We start from the raw sequence: 24,160 nt of genomic DNA, 5'->3' as shown, positions 1-24,160 counted from the left end.
GTTATTACACATTGATTACACTATCACTTGTATTACATGTCACAACGATTCATCAATACGTATGCTATGATGCTGGTAAAGTTGTCTCACGCACCTACAGTGCTGGTCATAAAAAAAAGCTAGCTAGCTCATGGATGCAAACAATGTTCTTCCCCAAAAACATAGCAAAACAACATATTCTGTTTCAGTAGCTATAGTTAGCTAGCTAACTATATAGCTAGGTGTCATCATCTAAAATAACCCTCCGTTTTTATTTGATTAATGGTGGTCGGACCCATCTATGTGAAGCTAGCCACAATAAGGATTAGCCACAATAGTGGATTTTGCGGTTAGCCTTCAAAGTAAAAGTCCCGCATAATTATACAATTTGTATTCATTTGCATCAATGTCAATTATATACTTTTATTTTGAAGACAAACCGAAAATTCCACTATTGTGCCTAATCCTTATTGTGGCTGGCTTCACAACACATAACTATGCTTCTACACCTGCATTGCTTGCTGTTTGGGGTTTTAGGCTGGGTTTCTGTACAGCACTTTGTGACATCAGCTGATGTAAGAAGGGCTTTATAAATACATTTGATTGATTTGATTGATAACCAAGCCCGGTCGAGCCTCACTAGCCAGATGAAGCTAGTTGGCTGCTCATAACATTAGCTTTGGGCAACAGGGTTAAGTAGCTAGCTAGCTATTTATTTTCATGAACTGAAGTTCAATTTCAATAGGCGAACAACAAGTGGCAACCTAGCTAATACTTACTCACAAGGATTACTAAGAATAAAGAAAATGACTGCAGTTTCCACTGGTCATTGTTTTCAGGCTGGTTGTATTGGTGCTATCTAGGGAGCAAGCTAAAGCGAGCTACCCCAGAAGTTGCAGTTGAACAAATTATGCTTTATTATCAATGTGGTATTGTAAACACATCGTTCGTGGCCGGTGTTTGTTTGTTTGCAGACTTTTGTGTACAGCTTTGACAGTGCTACTGTATCTTTTTTGGCACACAAAGACCCAAACGGTGTTCCATAGTATGTATGTCTTGAAGCTAATAGCAGTGACGATATTACTGTGGAACTCCGTAGGAAAACATCTGAAAAATAGAGCACTTGGTAGTGTATACCGGTGCTCGACCTGTCGGCGAAAGCCAACATCACCCACGACAGAAAACTGTTGATTGTCAAGGGCAATGAATGCCATTATCTTGGCTTTAATGGATTTCACCTTTTGAGTTGTCTCGCTGAAATGTTCTTACTCTTTCAAATGACTGCTCGACTTGCTGACTGCTCGATCCACACAGCAGACATTGTGGGCTAGGTTATGAATGCTTTGTTGCACGTGTAGTGGAACATTTTACATGGCGTCATTACGGCATGTACCTAGGTTATATAGGTATGCATGTCAGCTTTGACATTGGTTTTGCACATCGGCGTTAAACTAGACATCGGTCGATACCAATGTTAGCATTTTTAGCTAATATCGACCGATTCCGATATGTTCACTGATATATCGTGCATCCCTAATTTAAACCAAGTATTGTTCTGCATATCTAAGCATAACTCTTGAGTTGTCTGTATCCTCCTGATGGGTGATTCTCTTTTTAAAAGAAACAAAATATGCTTCTCTGCATCTCTGCTAAAATCTGGGTAAAAGACTGAAAGGAATGTGTCTTATTCAGTACATTTAGTAATTGCTTGCAGTAATTCATTGCAGGCATGCCAGCTAAGATAGTTAGACAAGCTACTCTAACTTGATTGATAGACTGAAATGGCTTGGTAAACTCTTAGAAAAAAGGACTCCAAAAGGGTTCTTTGCGGAGAGATAGGATTCTACCAAGAACTGTTTTGATCAGAAGAACCCTTTTCGGAAAACAAGGGTTCTTTGTAAGGTGAGGGGTTCTACCTAGAACCTATAATATCCTAAGAACCATTTTTGGAAGAAATTTGGAAGAAATTTCATTTTGGAAGAAATGTATTTGATGATTCTTTTGAAGGCAAAGGATTATTTGGAATGCAAGAAGGGTTATACATAGAACCATATATAACATTTCCCAGCGTGCTCTATTTTAGGGAGATTTTCAAAATTGTTTGTTTTACTGTAATAATGAAAACTATGTTTTTGCATGTACATTGCTTAGTTGATTAATTTTATGCTACACAAAGATAAATAACATACCGTTTTCTAAACAAATTATATCTGTTAGTAATTGGATTTACTGTACCCATTACTAAGATGTTTTTTCCTGTTTAGATGATTGAGGTAGTCTCTGTATTCAGTCTTCCTTACCATGGCAGTCATTCTGAATGCAGGTTGTAGGTGATAAAAAATATCGTAACTCTGGCTGGATTCTAATAGGAATTACACATCACTTTGCAAGCAAGCATAATTTGACTTGCAGGCCTGATGTAGCCTGTAAACCAGGTGATTTCTAACACCACTGTGTTAGGGCATAATTAAGCTCTCAAATAAAGGCCTTATGGTATACGTAATGCATTGTCATTTAATTTTAAAGGCTGATAAGGCTGATTGAGCTGTTCATAGAGGGTTCTAGGAAGAACCCTCCAAAGATAAAAGGGCTCTTGGTAGAACCCTTCACAGATCGTTCTAGGAAGAACATTTATATAGAGGGTTCTAGGTAGTACCATATACAGGGGGTTCTTTGAAGAACCCCACATAAAGGGTTCTAGATGGAACCCTTTGCAAAGGTTTCTAGCCAGCACCAAAAGGGTCCCCTATGGGGAAAAACCAAAGAACCCTGTATGGTTCTACTTAGCACCTTTTTTTCTAAGAGTTTTAGCTAGTTATGAGGTTGGTGTTGGAAAATTGCTGCGGGGGCCTTGCTTCCATGTAGGCCAGTCAAGTTGTTCCACACTGATCTCGACAAACAATTTCTGAACTAACTTGTTGGAAAGGTGGCATCCTCTGACAGTGCCACGTTGAAAGTCACTGAGCTCTTCAGTAAGGCCATTCTACTGCCAATGTTTGTCAATGGAGATTGCATGGCTATGTGCTCAATTTTATACAACGGGTGTGGCTGAAATAGCCGAATCCACTAATTAGAAAGTAGTGTAGCATAATAAAATTAATTTACAAAACATACTTCCTGCCATTCCTGCTCATTACCAGCAGCTAAAATCAAATCAAATGCTGTATGTCACTACACTCTCTCTCCTCCTCCACGGATGATACTTTCTGCATGCACTAGACTAGAGCATCTAGCGTCTTGCCTAGTATTCCTTTGCTCTGTGGTGCACCTTTGAAGGAACCACTTACTAGGGAGAATAAGGGGGGGTACTCCTTGCCTGGTCCAGTTAGTGTGCCCTCTCCGCAAAATAGCGCTGACAGATCTTTTTATATATAATGAGCAAATACATTTTTATTTGTCACATGCTTTGTAAACAATAGGTGTAGAATAACGGTGAAATGCTTTGATTCTTCTCAGCAATGCAGAGAGAAAGATAATAGAGAAATAATAGAAACGTAAAACACGTAATAATAAAAGTAATAATAGATACACAATGAGTAACTATAACAGTAGCAGCAGCATGTGTGATGGGTCAAAAAAACAGTTTGTGGAAAAAGGGTCTATGCAGATAGTCCGAGTAGCTATTTGATTAACTATTTACCTAACTACTGTATTTAGCAGACTTAAGGCTTGGGGATAGAAACTGTTCAGGGTCCTGTTGGTTCCAGACTTGGTGTATAGGTACCGCTTGCCGTGTGGTAGCAGAGACTTGGGTGGCTGGAGTCTTTGGCAATTTTTAGGGCCTTCCTCTGACACTGCCTGCTATAGATGGCAGGGACCTCGGTCCCAGTGATGTACTGGGCCATCCTCACTACCCTCTGTAGCGCCTTGCAGTCGGATGCCAAGCAGTTGACATAACAAGCGGTGATGCAGCCAGTCAAGATGCTCTCAGTGGTGCAGCTGTAGAACCTTTTGAAGATCTGAGGACCCATGCCAAATCTTTTCAGTTTCCATTTTCATGGCCTCTTTACAACTGTGTTGGTGTGTTTGAACCTTGACAGATCCTTAGTGCTGTGGATACCCAGGAACTTGAAGCTCTCGACCCGCTTCACTACAGCCCCGTCGATGTGAATAGGGGCATGCTTGGCCCTCCGTTTCTTGTAGTCCACGATCAGCTCCTTTGTCTTGCTGACGTTGAGGTTGTTGTCCTGGCAACACACTGCCAGGTCTCGGACCTCCTCCCTACAGGCTGCCTCATCATTGTTGTGTCGTCAGCAAACTTAATGATAGTGTTGGAGTTGTGCATGGCCAGGCAGTTGTGGGTGAACAGGGAGTACAGGAGGGGACTAAGCACGCACCTCTGAGGGGCTCCCATGTTGAGGATCAGCGTGGCAGATGTGTTGCTGCCTAACCTCACCACCCGGGGTGGCCAGTCAGGAAATCTAGGATAAAGTTGCAGAGGGAGGTGTTCATTCCCAGGGTCCTTAGCTTAGTGATAAGCTTGTTGAACTCTAAGCTTTAGTGAATGAACAGCATTCTCATGTAGGTATTCCTTTTGTCCCGGTGAGAAAGGGTAGCGTGAAGTGCAATAGTGGCTCTTTTGGGGCGGTATGTGAATTGGAGTGGGTCCAGGGTGTCTGGGATGATGGTGTTAATGAGAGCCATGACCAGCCTTTCAAAGCATTTCATGGCTACAGATGTGATAGTCGTTCAGACAGGTTACAATTGCATTCTTGGGCACAGGGACTTTGGTGGTCTGCTTGAAACATGTAGGTATTACAGACTGGGTCAGGGATAGGCTGAAAATGTCAGTGAAGACAAGATGATAAACATTGGCTTAAAAATTAAGTTTAACAAATTAATGTAACGTGTGAAAAATTAAAAAACAGTACAAATCTGTGGGGGCATGAAGCCTCTGACTATATTGGGAATAGGGTGCCATTTGGGATGTATCCTAGCTCTCACAGAGCAGTTGGATCTCCTACTGCAACTGGACATGGGGATATGCCCACTTAGAGAAGCACCACACATAGACTGCTACATAATGCTGGTGTTGACACAAGTCTGTGTCAAGTTTGTTAAGCTAAATGTTAGTTAATTGTACTTAGATATAAGCACAGCCATGGGAAGCAGGAAAAATCAAAATAACAAATAAAAAAAACATTTATTTAAAAATAATAATTAATCACAAAAGTAGTGCACTGGGCCTTTACCAGTCCTGTATTAGTGGACCGATATAGCCGTCTGCACCCCCACCTCCAATCTTTGCACAGCTATGGATATAAGCAGACATTTTACATGTTAAATGTTGGTTTATGAGGAGTTGTGCTAGTGGATATAGGTTTATGTGGCAATGTGTTTTTCTTTATTGACATAATTCAATATCTGGTACAACACATAACACATTTTTCCTCCATCCTCTTTAGCTAAAGCTGTTTTTATTCACAATGAAAAAGAGGAGGGTAAAACCAACAAAAATGTTCCTTCAAAAGATCCGTTCGGAGGGTCACACTGAAAATGTGTTCTATTTCCTCGGCGTCAACATCAAAAAATAAAAAAAGTCCTCTAATTTTTGGTGCTCCCTGACTGTCTAAATTTAATTTCTGTGATTATTAGTGAGCAGCATTCTCACATAGGTATTCATTTTGTCCAGGTGGGAAAGGGCAATGTTGACTGCAATAGAGATTTCGTCATCTGTGGATCTGTTGGGGCGGTATGCGAATTGGAGTGGGCCCAAGGTGTCCGGGATGATGGTGTTGATGTGATCCATGACCAGCCTTTCAAAGCATTTCATGGCTACAGATGTGATAGTCGTTCAGACAGATTACCCTGGCATTCTTGGGTACAGGGACTATGGTGGTCTGCTTGAAACATGTATGTATTACAGACAGTAAGGGATAGGCTGAAAATGTCAGTGAAGAGAAGATGATCAACATTGGTATAAAAAGAGACAGTCAATAAATTGTATTAATGTAGGTCTATTATAATTTATACACCAGTTTAAATTTGGTTTTAGTCATTTTTGTGTAATGAGTTTGTTTTCCGCCAAAATGTATTTTCTTCCAAAAATGTAACATATATATCAAACATCCAAGCCCGTAAGGAGGTCCAATCTGGCATGCAAGTGTTTTGAGTAAAACAGTTGAATAATATAATAATAATATATATATTATATTATTCAGCTGTTTTACTAAAAATACCTGCGTACCAGAATGGTCCTCCTCACGGGCTGGATGATTGATACGCCTGGCATTGGCATTGCTAAGTTGTCCCTACATTGTAACCTGAGAAGAAAACAGACTATGTTTTGCTGAGAAAATCGATTCCGGAGCTTTTTTCTCATCCCTAAAAAGCTGCATTAGGCTCCTCTTGCCAAATAAGCACTTACTGCAAGTGATAAGTGATGTAAAACCATAGCCAACATGATAAAATAAACATTTCATAAATCAAAATCAAGTTTATTTGTACCAATTTACTCACTCTATTGCCTTGGCCTTGTGTTAAAAGAAATGTATGCTAGTTTGTAAATTAATCAAAACATGTGAAGGCATAGCAATTCACCATGTTCAACCAGCACTGTTAATTGTTATGGATATTCCTGAATAAAACAAAGAAACTGCGGCTATGGACTAATGACCCATTAGCCCCGACCAATTAATACTTTTCATTAATCAATCAATCAATCAACCAATCAGCTTCACAATTTGGGGTTGTCAGTAGGGGTCCAAGCAGTCAGAGTGGTTGTGTGTTCCATGTGTTCCGAGTACCATACAATCAGAGTGGTTATGTGTGGTCATGTGTTGCACAGGTCATCCAGACTATCAGTGCAGTGGACAAGGATGAGCCTCCCAGTGGTCATCGCTTTTACTTTGCCCTGCCTCCATCTGTGGCCGGCAACTCCAACTTCACTCTCCGAGACAACAAAGGTAGGTGTTTTCTCCTCGTCAAAGTACAACAATTAACAGTCGATTACTGACAACAGAGAAGAATGTGAGGAAAACGTTAAATCAAAAGGGATTAGAGTTTGTAAGGACTATAAATCCAGGGTCAACTATGGCCATAACTGTACTGCAAGTATGGATTGAGAAGTCTTTCTTGTCCATGTTTGATTTTTCAAACATGAGATATTTCAAGACCTTTTTGATTGATAGTAGTTGCTGAAACAAACTTTCTGAGAATGATTCTGATGGCTTATTCATGTTTGTTTCACCTTTAAATCAATTTTATGGATAGGAAGATCCATGAATGTTAATTGCAGGTTTAGATGTGTGGAGGCAGAAACAGGTTTTGAAATGTAATGACTAAATTTGAAAGTATAATTTAATCTCTAATGGTATCATGCCCATTTGCACAAAATATTTTCCTCCTCTGTAAATATTGTCTGGTCTTCTATTCCTCACTTGTTATGATTCATATGTCACTGCTGGTCAAGTAAAATTGGAAATCAAACCAACAATGTAATTCCTCAACAGGTGGCATACAAGAGAATGGAATATCTTTGATATCTTACATTATATGAATTATTGGCTCCATTTGTTGATTTTCTTTATTCTCTTTGTTAATGAAAAGAGAACATAATGGCACATACAACAAACTCCAAAGCTAGTCGCTGGTGCTGTAGCATATGTATTCATGCAAATGACCAATAGACTATGTGATCTGTGAGATACAGCATTTCATATATGCTGAACAAAAATATAAACGCAACATGCAACAATTTCAAAGATTTTACTGAGTTACCGTTCACAGAAGGAAATCAGTGTATTGAAATAAATAAGATAGGCCCTAGTCTATGGATGTCATATGACTGGGCAGGGGCGCAGCCATGGGTGGATCTGGGAGGGCATAGGCCCACCCACTCTGTAGCCAGGTCCCACAATCCCGCAGGTTAAGAAGCTGGATGTGGTGGTTCTGGGCTGGCATGGTTACACGTGGTCTGCGGTTGTGAGGCCGGCTGGACATAGGGCTGTTACGGTGACCGTATTACTGCCACACTGGTTGTCATGGGTCATGACAGCAGTCAAATTCCACGTGAGTGTTTAGTCAAGGTAGTTGATGCTGCTGATGGTCATAGCCTACCAAACTTGCTAACTGCCTGGTACTCAGAACTCTATTGTCTATCTAATCTCTCTGACATCAATGCAAATGTATTTGAACATCTAATCAAACACTTCATAAGAGTCCATGAGCTCATGTTGTGCAACATTTCTATAGGCTATGCAATTGCATGAGAAAACAGAGTGATGGCCTCTATTTAAAAGAGGAGGATCCCATCAGCTTTCTATAGGCTAGGCCTATTATATTTATTTTTCAACTTTCCTAATATTAAGCACATTGCTTCTCTTTACAACAGGAATATAGCCTACCTGTCTGGCATGAACATGAATCACGGGGAAAAGCATCCTCCATTCGCTATTTAGGTGCATAGATAACCTGTTTTTGTACAATGCCCCTGTTGCATAATAATAATAATGGTCCATTCTAAATCAAAACAAATTTCACACATATATTATTTAGTATATGTAAAGACAAGATTAAATCAAGAATCGTGTGATGGGTGACAATATTAGCCTATCACTTGTGAATTATATATTATCACTGGTGAATGTATATATTATCACTTGTGAATGATATATTATCACTTGTGAATGATATATTATCACTTGTGAATGATATATTATCACTTGTGTATGATGCCCAGCTGTTACGCATGCTTTTTTTTGTGGCTTTTTCAAATCATAGTCGCACACCTCATATAGCCTAGCCCATAGGCCTATATGTTTTGATAAGGTTTGATAAGGTACTAAAGTAGCCAAAAAACTTCTTAAAATGAAGCACATTAATCCACTTTACAACTGGTGTAGAGCCTAACTGGCATACAGTGAGGGAAAAAAGTATTTGATCCCCTGCTGATTTTGTACGTTTGCCCACTGACAAAGAAATGATCAGTCTATAATTTTTAATGGTAGGTTTATTTGAACAGTGAGAGACAGAATAACAACAACAAAAAATCCAGAAAAAGGCATGTCAAAAATGTTATAAATTGATTTGCATTTTAATGAGGGAAATAAGTATTTGACCCCCTCTCAATCAGAAAGATTTCTTGCTCTCAGGTGTCTTTTATACAGGTAACGAGCTGAGATTAGGAGCACACTCTTAAAGGGAGTGCTCCTAATCTCAGTTTGTTACCTGTATAAAAGACACCTGTCCACAGAAGCAATCAATCAATCAGATTCCAAACTCTCCACCATGGCCAAGACCAAAGAGCTCTCCAAGGATGTCAGGGACAAGATTGTAGACCTACACAAGGCTGGAATGGGCTACAAGACCATCGCCAAGCAGCTTTGTGAGAAGGTGACAACAGTTAGTGCGATTATTCGAAAATGGAAGAAACACAAAAGAACTGTCAATCTCCCTCGGCCTGGGGCTCCATGCAAGATCTCACCTCGTGGAGTTGCAATGCTCATGAAAACGGTGAGGAATCAGTCCAGAACTACACGGGAAGATCTTGTCAATGATCTCAAGGCAGCTGGGACCATAGTCACCAAGAAAACAATTGGTAACACACTACGCCGTGAAGGACTGAAATCCTGCAGCGCCCGCAAGGTCCCCCTGCTCAAGAAAGCACATATACATGCCCGTCTGAAGTTTGCCAATGAACATCTGAATGATTCAGAGGACAACTGGGTGAAAGTGTTGTGGTCAGATGAGACCAAAACGGAGCTCTTTTGCATCAACGCAACTTGCCATGTTTGGAGGAGGAGGAATGCTGCCTATGACCCCAAGAACACCATTCCTACCGTCAAAGATGGAGGTGGAAACATTATGCTTTGGGGGTGTTTTTCTGCTAAGGGGACAGGACAACTTCACCGCATCAAAGGGACGATGGACGGGGCCATGTACCGTAAAATCTTGGGTGAGAACCTCCTTCCCTCAGCCAGGGCATTGAAAATGGGTCGTGGATGGGTATTCCAGCATGACAATGACCCAAAACACATGGCCAAGGCAACAAAGGAGTGGCTCAAGAAGAAGCACATTAAGGTACTGGAGTGGCCTAGCCAGTCTCCAGACCTTAATCCCATAGAAAATCTGTGGAGGGAGCTGAAGGTTCGAGTTGCCAAACGTCAGCCTCGAAACCTTAATGACTTGGAGAAGATCTGCAAAGAGCAGTGGAACAAAATCCCTCCTGAGATGTGTACAAACCTGGTGGCCAACTACAAGAAACGTCTGACCTCTGATTGCCAACAAGGGTTTTGCCACCAAGTACTAAGTCATGTTTTGCAGAGGGGTCAAATACTTATTTCCCTCATTAAAATGCAAATCATTTTGTAACATTTTTAAGATGAATTTTTCTGGATTTTTTTGTTGTTATTCTGTCTCTCACTGTTCAAATAAACCTACTATTAAAATTATAGACTGATCATTTCTTTGTCAGTGGGCAAACGTACAAAATCAGCAGGGGATCAAATACTTTTTTCCCTCACTGTACATACACAGTGAATGAGTTTCAAGTTTGGGGAAGATAATTTTCACCATAAAAATACACCTTTGTAATAAAACCATTACATGCATAATCGCATTTGTTGTCACTTTTGAGAATGGTGTTTTCCTGCTAATCAAACATTTGTGCGTATAGCCTACTGTCGTGTGTGCATTGCTGCTTTTATAATGTGAAGAAATAGGGTAATAGTTTATCAACATTTTAGGCGAAACATTCTCATCTGTAGCGTCAGGCTCATTGCTTAAAACAGCTTTTTTGATGCAAGTGGTTGTATTAATTTAGGATCTATAGTATCCCACAACTGTCCCAGACTATGTTTATAATATTTATGTCTCGCACAGAATAGAATAGGTCAACTTTTGTGCTATGGGGGATAGTAGATTGACATAGGCTAGTGTTTTTGCTGTTCGTTAGGCCTAATCATCTTGTTGGCTGACGAAAAGTAAATATGGACAGTTTTTCCAATATCTTCAGTATGTGCAGTTGCGAGGAGTGCAGTTGCGTCCCCGATGTGTCTGTCTTCAGTTGTAGCCGGTGCGAAAGACCGATCACATGACAGAGAGCCATGTTAGTGAGAGGTGCTTCAGCAGGCAGCTGGGAGAAGGGAATAATTATTATTATATTCAGCCAAAGGGCACAACGAACACTGGCCACAAAAGGCATGGATTCTTTTAGGGGGCATTACGGTCACACAAAGGGGATGCATTCGGGAAATTCGAGGCATTATCAAGTGCTTATCAAATTGTAAATGAGAGCGAGACTGACGAGGTGTCTACAGCCTGTGCAAAAAACTAAGCAGAGCTCATGCCTTTCATGTAACTTTTTTCAAATCCTAATTCTAGTCGCATCATGCAGCCTTAGAATGTATTAAAAATCTAAACATATAGCCCAATATTTGTATCACAACTATGTTGCCAGCTATGTTCAATTGTATTCTTCAAACTATAAAATAATGCCACGGAATTCTAAGCAAATCTTGTCTGCTAAATCAACTAGTGTAGCCCACAGCAACATGGCATAGTCAGATCAGGAACTAACATAAGGACAACTCAGAGTATGCTATCCTGTTCTTCTGAAAAAGACTACGTTTTCTTCATGTCATGTTTCTTCAGACCAGTCTAAAATAAATAATGGATTTATTGTGAAGGTGTAGGCTATATTACATGGATTTATTAGACTTTTTCAAATATAGATGTTCCAAAGGACTTCATTAGTTGCTTGTAGGCTATGCGTGGAAGCCAGGAGACGCTAAATGTGTTTATCTTAATTAATGGTTAATTACCGTGAGACCGGCAGTTATTTGCTTGACAATCACCTGCTGACAAAATGTTATGACTGCCAAATTCTCTAAAACGACATTGGAGGTGGCTTATGGTAGTGAAATGTACATTCAATTCTCTGGAAACAGCTCTGTTGGACATTTCTGCAGTCAGCATGCCAGTTGCTCACTCCCTCAACTTGAAACATCTGTGGCATTGTGTTGTGTGACAAAACTGCACATTTTAGTGGACTTTTATTGTCCCCAGCACACGGTGCACCTGTGTAATGATCATGCTGTTTAATAAGCTTCTTGATATGCCACACCTGTCAGGTGGATGGATTATCTTGGCAAAGGAGAAATGCTCCCTAACAGGGATGTAAACAAATTTGGCCACAAAATTTGAGAGAAATACGCTTTTTGTGCGTATGGAACTTTCTGATATATTTTATTTCACCTCATGAAACATGGGACCAACACTTTACATGTTGGTTCATATTTTTGTTCAGTATATGCTAACAGTATATACTGATTGTTATAAACTATGTGATTCGATCCCTGAATGCTGAATGGCTCACAGCCGTGGTATATCAGAACGTATACCAGGGGTATGACAAAACATTTATTTTTACTGCTCTAATTACGTTGGTAACCAGTTTATAATAGCAATAAGGCACCTCGGGGGTTTGTGGTATATGGCCAATACACCATGACTAAGGGCTGTATCCAGGCACTCCGCTTTGCGTCGTGAATAAGAACAGCTCTTAGCCATGGTATATTGACCATATACCACCCCCCGTGCCTTATTGCTTAATTATACCACAGTTAAATAAATACTGTATGTAGATTATATCAATCATTCAGTCTGTATGCTGTCCTAATATAGGCAATGTACTGTTTCAGCTTGTATCAGGACTGTGCAGGGTTTCTCTAAATACTCTCCCCCTTCTTCCTGACTGATCTGGTTCATCATTTTCCTCCCTTCCAGACAACACAGCATCCATCGTAACGAAACGTGGAGGATTCCGGAGACGGGAGCAGGTGCTGTACCGACTGCCCGTGTTGATCGTAGACAGTGGAAGCCCCGCGCTCAGTAGCACCAACACCCTATCAGTGAGCGTATGTGACTGTGACTCGGACGGCGTAGCCCAATCATGTGGGGCGGTGGCGTACACACTTCCTGCTGGCCTCAGTACAGGAGCCCTTGTCGCCATTCTGGGCTGCATCATTACACTCCTGGGTAAGAACAACCGTGATGTCAACTACTGTAGACAGTGTGCACGTTTGAGATACACAGATTCTTCACAGGTCTACATAGGTCAACAGATCTTCATCATGCTTGGAACAATGTTTAACCTATCAATTTGCTATGCAAACCTGCACATATTCACATTCTTATGTTGTCTTCAGTTCTTGAATAATCTTTATTTTTAATTTTTATGTAAGAGCTTACTAATGTGATGTGTGTGTAGGTATGGTAATGTCTTTGTGGGTATAGGGGCAGAGTATGGGTATAGGATTCTACATTTTGGGCTGGTTTTGACTGTACCTGGGTTTATGACGCGTGTCTCTCATGATGACAACACTAGTCACATTTGCTATGAGCTTTTGTTATTAATGCTTCCACTTAGATTGAATCAACTAAGCAGCAAATGATTGCCCATGAAATCCAGAGACAAGGTTTTTGTACCACAGCACAGTCAGAAGAATAGTTTAATGCACTGGTGAACTTTATCGAACACTGAGATGGAGTCTAAATAGGATATACAATAACAAACCTTTTGGTTTTTTGATAGGGCCAGCCAAAACTCACTTTCATTTAAATTCGCAAAAATGTGCTTAATTTTTATTGCTAAGGAGAATACTTTTTGTAATAAATGAGATATTGAAAGAGGAACACGGTAAAGACGTAGTTGTGGGGCTCTGGACTCAGCATTGCTAATGTGTGCATGTTTGTCTGTTTCTGTCTGTTTCTGTGTCTGCGTGCGTACGCTGTCCGTGGGCGCACGTGTCCTTGTCTGCCTCCATCGGTCTGTGCTGCTTAACTTTGTCTCCTTTTCCCCATTCTCTCTATCATCCCATTCCCCTTCTCCCTGTTTGACCCTCCCTGCCACCCCCCTCTTGCATTAACACCCTGTGCACAACCCTTCCAAATCTTGCGTGCCTCCATCAAGGCCTATTTCAATCTGCGCTCCTGTAATTGGGGATGTGATTGCGTGTGATTGCATTGTTTTGGTTGAGAGGAGAGCTCAGAAAAAGACCAGAGGTGCTGCTGCTGTCGTCCTCAGGTGCTGTCAGTCCAGGTGTCCTCCAGCCGTAGTAGAGTAGAACAGACCTCACAATCTCTCGCTCTCTCGCTCTTCTCTCTCTCATCAAAGAAAAACAGGGCCTCCATCCCCATCCCCACACCAACAACTTCTATTCATCTTTCATCACTGAGTAGAGTAGCTATAATGACGGGTGGCTAAGATGGCAGGTGAAAATTGAACAGCAACTCCTTGAGATGTACCAACCTGTTTTCTTTGTTGATTGATAAGAGCCCACTTCACAATGTCCATGAGTTTCAACCACTCACCAGCTCACTTACCTATCATATAGTTGTGTGACTAGTGGTGTGTGTGTGTGTGTGTGTGTGTGTGTGTGTGTGTGTGTGTGTGTGTGTGTGTGTGTGTGTGTGTGTGTGTGTGTGTGTGTGCATGGTTGGCTATGTAGTTTTTCTATCAAACTGGACGGTCATTAGTTTTAGGTCCACATGACATTAAATAACACATCTACTATTATCATTTAGAAGACATGTCCTCTGTCTTCCACTAAATTGTACACCCTCAAAATATTATATTTTTTCCTAGATTTTTAGCTGTCATCTAAATCATTTTTGGAGATGAATGTCCCCATGGTCATAGTGACATTGAAACTGCAAAAGAAAGTTGGCAAGTCATTATTTGAAACGATTTAGCACCTTTTTATTTTTTGAGGTCCGGTCAGGTGACGCGTCAGACACGACCAATTAGGGCTTTTAAGTAGCACCCCCTCAGCGCCAGACTTCTGTTGCCATGACTATTGTCACTCAAACCAAATAATTTTCTCACTACCCTGGCCATTCTAATTCTGAATTTGCCTGACTATGAAAAAGTGGAGGACCACAGTCCCAACTACTTATATATGACTTATTGAGTGATTAGTGATGCTTAACACAACTACTGGGAAAGCAAGAGATAATTATGCTTATGTAATAGTACATAGCAGTAGACCGTAGTGTATTCTCCCCCTACACAAGTAGTTTGTTTATCTGTGATCTAAATTAGTTGAGTATAGGCAATACACCAAATGTATCATTATTGACAAACATTATTGTCTCCATAAGACATATTGTCCTCATATTGATGTGTCCATTAGTCCTTTTGTCATCAGAATGTAGTTGTCTTTACAATTATGCAGCAATATGGGAGGTTTGTGGTTTGTGAGTGACACAGCCAGTGAATAATCAGCCTGAGGTTGAGACAGAGCTAAGCAAGCAGAGTGGTGATGATGAGGAGGGGTCTTTTTGCTTCAGTTCATTATAATGATGTACACTAGCAAGGAGAGCCATGGCAGCACAGAAAACTCTGCTTGCACAGTATTGATTGTGCTTGATGGATCTTTTAAACAATTCAATTACAGCAAATCCAGGATAACATCAAATAGATTTTTTTGTTTTTTTTTTGTTTACCATCTGCATCTATACAGTGTTGATCCACTCCAAAGAGGGTATTTATTTATATGAAGGCTGGCTGAATAATGTCTAGTGTGGTGGTCATTGTATTGAAGCCGCTTGATGACTGTCACAGTGGGTTCTTTGTATGCTTGGGCATCTTCCTGCAGCCACTCGTAAGGCATGATTGGCTCCTGGCCAACACCCAGTATGTGATGATGAGACACAGCATAGCGCCTTCTAGGTATTCAACCCTAAAAATGAAGATATTCTCTTTCATTGTGCCACCATATCATGATTCATCTGGAAAAGCATTACCGAACTGAATGGAATCTGGACAGCTCTTAAGCTCCAATACAATCAGAGGTGAACCAATGTACTATTCTCCTCATTGATTCCAAGGGATGTGTCATCTTTCAACATAGCATTTCACTATAGCTATACAATTACACACATAGAAAATTATATCAACATTCCAAATAATGGCCAGAAGTAGTGGTAGTAACAGTAGTGAGGGAAACAGACCAGTGGTATTGACAGATTAAACCATGGTTGAGTAGTACCACAGGTGGAGTAGTAACACACTGTAGCTATTAGAGCCATGCATTCAGAAGCCAGTCACCAAACAGCAGTCAAAAGGCTCTCCATTCATCAGCGTCTCCCCAAGCCTTTAATGTAACACCCCCACCCCTTCCAGCTTCTCCATTTGCTCTCTTATTACGAGGTGTGAAGCGGTGTTTGCCTTCGCTTTCCCAGGCCCTTCTCTCTAGCCCGCGGAAGCCAGACGCAGCAAAGGGAAGAAATATGGTCCCACAATGCGATATTTCACTGGCACCAGTGCGACGTTGATGGATGAAGGATCATTAGACATTTGCCAGTTTGCTTCGGTGTGGAGAGTTATTTTCAGCAATAATATATGGGACCAGGGATTGGAGAGGGGTGCCTAGAAGTTCAGAAATTCTGGTTTCAGGAAGTTTTCTGTCCGTTTGGAAGTGGTGCGCAAAATGGAGGATGGAGGAGAGAAATGTATTGATGCAAAGACACTGTTTCAATGTTTTATTTTCACATTCATCAGATCAGGGCTATTATTTTCCGTAGATTTATAATCCAAATGTACTGTGCCTTTATATTGAATAAGTATCCTAATGCTGATGATGAATAAACATTGACTCAGACTCTTCTCTTTCCTTGTTCAGTGATGGTGCTGCTGATTGTGTCGATGCGTCGGAGGAAGAAGGAGCCCTTGATCCTGGAGGAGGAGAGGGACGTGAGGGAGAACATCGTCCGCTACGACGATGAAGGTGGAGGAGAGGAGGACACTGAGGCCTTCGACATGGTGGCCCTCCGCAACCTCAACGTCATCAGAGACCCCAAGGTCCGGCGAGACGTCACCCCTGACACCCCCACCTTCTTCCCCTACCCGAGATCCTCCTCCACGCTTCCCGTCTACAAGACCCTGCCGGACAACGTGGTGTTCCGAGAGTTCATTTGGGACCGGCTGAAGGACGCAGATGTTGATCCATCAGCTCCGCCGTATGACTCTTTGCAGACGTACGCCTTTGAGGGGAATGGTTCGGTAGCTGAGTCGTTAAGCTCCCTGGAGTCACTAAGTACAGACTCAGAGCAGAACTACGACTATCTCAGCAACTGGGGGCCGCGCTTCAAAAAGCTAGCCGACCTGTACGGCGACGGCAAAAGCGTGTTCTCATAGCCAACATTTTCCCGAACTTATACAAAAATCAACAATAGTATGTGTTGTAATAAAAAAATATAATTAACAACTAGTCTGCCAAAGTGCAGGGTGCGAGAGTCTGAGAACAAAAGTAAGAAACGAAAAAAATCTTGACTTAAAAGGTTTGGTTTGTTTACTTGCCTTGGATTTTGGATTTTCAAAAAGGGTGACTTGGCAAGTTTTGACATGTAACTTCAAAAGTGACTAGACTGAAAAGGAAACCTTGTGAGCAAAGACATTAAAAGGTTTCAAAGTTGGGCTGGGGTCCAGCAATCGACTGTGTACGTGGTAGGCTACAGTATATTTATGTGGAGGCACCTGTTCTCTCATTCCTGTGATGGGCACAGACCCAGCAGTCTTGTTTTGATGCATTCCCTTGCTCTTTTTGTTAAAAAAAAACACTTTCTCCTAAAGTGCTCGGTCCCTGGCGGCTAATCAGTAGAGTAGTCACTCAACTATTCATTTGAAAGTCGTCAAGAGTGTCAATGTTTTGTTTTTGTTTGGTGTTTTTCAGATTACGAAGGAAAAACTCTTATTAAGTCACAGACTCGCGGAGAAAAAACGAACCAAGAGAAATGTCAGTCAGTCATATCTTTCAGTGCTATTTGTGACAAGTAGTGAAGTGTACAGATCGGTTGAAGAGGAACCACTACTGTTAAATTCTTGAGAGTTTTGAAATCTGACCTCGTGTCTACAAGAAATTGTGTGTACTGTGGTCTGAGAAAAATAATGCAACTGATCTGTGTGTATCCTTCGATAGGTGCAGGAAAGTGTTTACTTTCTCCTCTTAACATAGCATTTTACAGATGTTACTATGTGGTGTTTGCCTTTGAGTCTATTTTCCTTAGGCCTGACTCTTTCTATTTGCCAAGTCCAATTTTATGTAATACTGATGTAATAACAATGATGTAACATTATGGTTGAGATGGAAAATCCATATCCGGATTGAACCTTCAAGTAAAGTATTTTCCATTATTTGCAAAGGAATTTGGAATTCACGGTCCAAAATGTACTCTTGCCCAAGGAATTCAGTTGACATTGTGTTGGACCGTGGAAGATACTTTCAACTTAGACTTGAATAAAGTGAAGGCTTGTTTGAATGGATTTTTGTGCTGGGCTGAGATGGGTCACATACATAGCTGCAGGAAGATGTTTAGGGGTGCTGCGATTTATTTATTTTTTGCCGGGGGGGGGTAATATAATTTTTTTGTGAACGCTATAGATGGCTATATCAGTCCACTAATACAGGACTAGTAAAGACCCAGTGCATTCATTACTTTTGTGAGAGACTTAAAAAAAAAAAAATTGTATTAATATATTATTTTTAGTCCAAAATTTAAAAAAAAATGTTGTTCTTTTTTTGCTGCAGCACCCTCAGCATCCTACTTCCAGCGGCTATGGTTACATAACAACAACAACAAGTATTTCCTGTTGCTCACAGTAACTGCAGTAAATCAGCTTGTCCCAAAATTATTCTGCAGAATGAAATCATGTCCGCCCATGGTGCACATTTTGTTAATTGATTATAAAGGACACACTGTATGGCGAGAATACGGGAGGCAAAGGGAGCATTTTCTTTCAAACAAAATGCCTTTTGAACTGTTCCCACTGGAAGTCAACATGTTAATCAAAAAGTATTCTTATTTATTTTGAAGAAGCAGAATTATATGATGTTGGCAGATGTTTTTATCCTTTTTGCTGACAATAAAAAGGACATTCAGTTCCTCAAAAGACTGAGGGGACTTCTTTCAGTTCTTTTGAGCATTAAAACATCTAGGATATGTCAGTGTTTAATTACATTATCAAGGTGAACCACATGCTTTGAGAGAAATAAATGATGGGTTGTTTGAGGAGATGGAGATGCAGAGCTGCCTTTTTGCCTGGCATGAATATCAGCAGGCATAACACACACACACATTTTCTTTGCCTTTGCACAACTCTGGGATCCAGATGGGAGAGGGCGGGGGGGGGGGGGGGGGGGGTGTACAGAGAGAGGAGGAGAGAGAGTTTTCTATTTGTTTCACGTCTCCTCTCGATGAGTCTTTGTACTTGAAAGGCCCGTTGGAGACAAAGCGGCAGACTTGACGCTCTGTAGAGCCATGTGTGATGAATGGCTTGCACACTGTCGACCCTCTTAAAGAGCCTTTTGCAAATTAGCCAGGCGCTCCTCCTGTGGTGGGATCAGCCTCTTATCTGTGTGTGCAAATAGTTCTGGTCAGATCATGTGAACAGTCGCATTCACACACATTTTTGCACTCCCTATGGTGTGTGCGTGTGTACTCTGTGTGTGTTTGTGTCTGTGTGTTGAGCGAGAAAGAGAGAGAGAGACACCAGGGGGTTGTATATTGCTCAGTCATTAGTTATGAAGGCATTACCTATAGTGCTTACCACGATTTCCCTTTTAAAGTAATTATTATTTATCAAACCATAAAGATATAGATTTGGCCTAATCAGCAATGCAAATTCTTTATTACCTTATAAGGAGGAATTCATCCAATTTACTTGCAGTAAAGATAATAGAGATTTTACGGGATTTTCTGATCATAAACTACTGAATATGAGATGTCATATCTGGTTGATTGATTGGTTGAATGTTATCTTCAACTCCAGTGTCAACCTTACCTTGGCCTCTGGAACCTTCACTTTAATCAACTAAATATGGAACAGAGAGCTTTATAAAAACCAGCTCTACAGTGAGAAATAGCTGCACTCAATTGCCCAGTGCCCCAAACCCATCTATTTACAATGAATAGTTAATCAGACCAGAACCCTAATATAAAGTCTTAGGGCTCTATTCAATGCTTATTGCAGAAGTTCAGCTTTATAGCGCGACTGACAATTAAAGGCAATGTCCCTGTGGTCGCGGAGACTGCATTCACGGAAAACTCTGTATGTGTAGGCTCAATCTGACATGTCCTTTATATTTCTAGCACACAATCTATAATGCTTCAGCCCTTAATAAGATGTTGTTGTTGTTTTTAATCATTGTCATTACCGAATTTCAGTAATTGAAGATGATTTGACACAGGAAGAAATTTGCGTATGAATAGCTCACTGCATGGTTTCCTCTGTATTGATAAAGTTTTGTGATGCAATATGGAGAAGAGGTAGCTTCTCGGGCTCTTTCTCGACAGTTCGCCGAGGTGCATGAATACAATTGACAGTACCGTAATTCACTGTGATGCAACAGAATGCAATGAGGTTGTTATGCATCTTCACTTGGGCCGGTAAATATGCTCCCTCTCCTTACAGGTATTGACATAGTTTCTGAAGCTTTGAAGAAAAGCAAAGGGAGAACATCTGACGAATATGAACCATGGGCCATGAAAAGCAAAGATAAGCATGTTCATTTTGGTCCTGCTACTTACAGCACTTTGTCGTATTGGCCACTCAAGAGTTGTAATGCGACGAGCCAATGATTGCTTAACTTTTTTCACAATCTAATGAACTAATTTAGAAAGATTTGTCAAAGACTGTTTGAGTTATAAGCAGTCAAATCTGCCCTTGAATCCCAGTTAAATTAGTTAAATAAAGGTTAAATAGAAAATATTAATAAATTATCTGTTGTACGGTACCCATACCAATTGACAGACAACAAATCCTTTCAGAAATGTCTTATTCACATCAAAGTGCTACTCCATTATATTATTGTTGACCTAAACATTATATTTGGATTTGTATTACTAGATGCTTGAACTCATTGACTGAGGCAGACTCGTAGTCTATTCCAAACACTCACCACATACCACACACCACAGACACACAGTACCATCCTGACACCTAGGCCGTTTGCATGTGGAAACAGGGATGATTAATTGTCATGTCACATACATTCATAATCAGGCTGAGTGTCTTTCGTCTTCCTCAAACCCCCCTCTCATAGTCTCAGAATGAAAAATGAATTCTATTTGAGTGTCATACTGTACTGTAGATCAGTCACTTGGTGATCCATCCGCAGCCAGTACATTTCTCATAACCCTGCCATTGTAATAAAACCTTACTCTTGGACATACATACTTACTAATGACACTAGTATTCTTATGTTTTTTGACAGAGATGGTATTGACTTTCTACGGTAGTTTCAAATAGCAGCCTTTAATATGATGTTGATGGTTGATAATGACCAGACTGCACCTGTCAATCAAAATCAGGAAAGAGTGTCTCCAGAGACCAGAGCCTGGGGGCACTGAAGAGCATTCAGGAACATGATGTTATCAGGGGCTCAATCTGTACCGCGGCAGATTACACCCTGCTGGCCCCTGAGGCTTGGTAGTTTGGGGGGGTATTTTCAGGCCCTTGACGTTCCACGTTATCATAACCCTTTATCACCAACAAATTGCTCTGATGAGGAGTGGGCAATATTTAGAGACAAGGGAGGGTAGAGGGACATCTTCTTCCTTAGAAGATTTCCATTGGAACACTGCTATTGGCTGCCTGCAGTTACAATCATTTTCTTTACATTTACATTTAAGTCATTTAGCAGACGCTCTTATCCAGAGCGACTTACAAAATGGTGCATTCACCTTATGATATCCAGTGGAACAACCACTTTACAATAGTGCATCTAAATCTTTTAAGGGGGGGGGTTAGAAGGATTACTTTATCCTATCCTAGGTATTCCTTAAAGAGGTGGGGTTTCAGGTGTCTCCGGAAGGTGGTGATTGACTCCGCTGTCCTGGCATCGTGAGGGAGCTTGTTCCACCATTGGGGTGCCAGAGCAGCGAACAGTTTTGACTGGGCTGAGCGGGAACTGTGCTTCCTCAGAGGTAGGGGCGCCAGCAGGCCAGAGGTGGATGAACGCAGTGCCCTTGTTTGGGTGTAGGGCCTGATCAGAGCCTGAAGGTATGGAGGTGCCGTTCCCTTCACAGCTCCGTAGGCAAGCACCATGGTCTTGTAGCGGATGCGAGCTTCAACTGGAAGCCAGTGGAGAGAGCGGAGGAGCGGGGTGACGTGAGAGAACTTGGGAAGGTTGAACACCAGACGGGCTGCGGCGTTCTGGATGAGTTGTAGGGGTTTAATGGCACAGGCAGGGAGCCCAGCCAACAGCGAGTTGCAGTAATCCAGACGGGAGATGACAAGTGCCTGGATTAGGACCTGCGCCGCTTCCTGTGTGAGGCAGGGTCGTACTCTGCGAATGTTGTAGAGCATGAACCTACAGGATCGGGTCACCGCCTTGATGTTAGTGGAGAACGACAGGGTGTTGTCCAGGATCACGCCATGGTTCTTAGCACTCTGGGAGGAGGACACAAGGGAGTTGTCAACCGTGATGGCGAGATCATGGAACGGGCAGTCCTTCCCCGGGAGGAAGAGCAGCTCCGTCTTGCCGAGGTTCAGCTTGAGCTGGTGATCCGTCATCCACACTGATATGTCTGACAGACATGCAGAGATGCGATTCGCCGCCTGGTTATCAGAGGGGGGAAAGGAGAAGATTAATTGTGTGTCGTCTGCATAGCAATGATAGGAGAGACCATGTGAGGATATGACAGAGCCAAGTGACTTGGTGTATAGCGAGAATAGGAGAGGGCCTAGAACAGAGCCCTGGGGGACACCAGTGGTGAGAGCGCATGGTGCGGAGACAGATTCTCGCCACGCCACCTGGTAGGAGCGACCTGTCAGGTAGGACGCAATCCAAGCGTGGGCCGCGCCGGAGATGCCCAACTCGGAGAGGGTGGAGAGGAGGATCTGATGGTTCACAGTATCAAAGGCAGCAGATAGGTCTAGAAGGATGAGAGCAGAGGAGAGAGAGTTAGCTTTAGCAGTGCGGAGAGCCTCCGTGACACAGAGAAGAGCAGTCTCAGTTGAATGCCCAGTCTTGAAACCTGACTGATTAGGATCAAGAAGGTCATTCTGAGAGAGATAGCAGGAGAGCTGGCCAAGGACGGCACGTTCAAGAGTTTTGGAGAGAAAAGAAAGAAGGGATACTGGTCTGTAGTTGTTGACATCGGAGGGATCGAGTGTAGGTTTTTTCAGAAGGGGTGCAACTCTCGCTCTCTTGAAGACGGAAGGGACGTAGCCAGCAGTCAAGGATGAGTTGATGAGCGAGGTGAGGAAGGGGAGAAGGTCTCCGGAAATGGTCTGGAGAAGAGAGGAGGGGATAGGGTCAAGTGGGCAGGTTGTTGGGCGGCCGGCCGTCACAAGACGCGAGATTTCATCTGGAGAGAGAGGGGAGAAAGAGGTCAAAGCACAGGGTAGGGCAGTGTGAGCAGGACCAGCGGTGTCGTTTGACTTAGCAAACGAGGATCGGATATCGTCAACCTTCTTTTCAAAAAGGTTGACGAAGTCATCCGCAGAGAGGGAGGAGGGGGGGGGGGAGGGGGAGGAGGATTCAGGAGGGAGGAGAAGGTAGCAAAGAGCTTCCTAGGGTTAGAGGCAGATGCTTGGAATTTAGAGTGGTAGAAAGTGGCTTTAGCAGCAGAGACAGAAGAGGAGAATGTAGAGAGGAGTGAGTGAAAGGATGCCAGGTCCGCAGGGAGGCGAGTTTTCCTCCATTTCCGCTCGGCTGCCCGGAGCCTTTTTCTGTGAGCTCGTAGTGAGTCGTCGAGCCACGGAGCAGGAGGGGAGGAACGAGCCGGCCTGGAGGATAGGGGACAGAGAAAATCAAAGGATGCAGAAAGGGAGGAGAGGAGGGTTGAGGAGGCAGAATCAGGAGATAGGTTGGAGAAGGTTTGAGCAGAGGGAAGAGATGATAGGATGGAAGAGGAGAGAGTAGCGGGAGAGAGAGAGCGAAGGTTGGGACGGCGCAATACCATCCGAGTAGGGGCAGAGTGAGAAGTGTTGGATGAGAGCAAGAGGGAAAAGGATACAAGGTAGTGGTCGGAGATTTGGAGGGGAGTTGCAATGAGATTAGTGGAAGAACAGCATCTAGTAAAGATGAGGTCAAGCGTATTGCCTGCCTTGTGAGTAGGGGGGGAAGGTGAGAGGGTGAGGTCAAAAGAGGAGAGGAGTGGAAAGAAGGAGGCAGAGAGGAATGAGTCAAAGGTAGACGTGGGGAGGTTAACCTCTTGGGGCTAGGTGGGACGC

At 42.2% G+C, this 24,160-nt stretch overlaps 1 protein-coding gene across 1 annotated transcript in view; it reads left to right on the top strand.

Moving 5' to 3' along the window:
* The window catches only part of LOC106590196 (cadherin-7), a 120,916-nt gene extending 102,042 nt beyond the window's left edge, over positions 1 to 18,874 (top strand). The window contains exons 10-12 of the mRNA XM_014180938.3: positions 6,767 to 6,884; positions 12,706 to 12,957; positions 16,605 to 18,874. Coding sequence (XP_014036413.1) covers positions 6,767 to 6,884; positions 12,706 to 12,957; positions 16,605 to 17,119 — 885 coding nt within the window. The 3' untranslated portion in view covers positions 17,120 to 18,874. The remainder of the gene's footprint in view (positions 1 to 6,766; positions 6,885 to 12,705; positions 12,958 to 16,604) is intronic.
* Positions 18,875 to 24,160: the final 5,286 nt, after the last annotated feature.

This window comes from Salmo salar, chromosome 29 (assembly GCF_965601325.2).
Source record: "Salmo salar chromosome 29, fSalSal1, whole genome shotgun sequence".
Classification (NCBI taxonomy): domain Eukaryota; kingdom Metazoa; phylum Chordata; class Actinopteri; order Salmoniformes; family Salmonidae; genus Salmo; species Salmo salar.
Note: the sequence above shows the minus strand (reverse complement) of the source record. Positions and strands in the feature narration are given on the sequence as shown.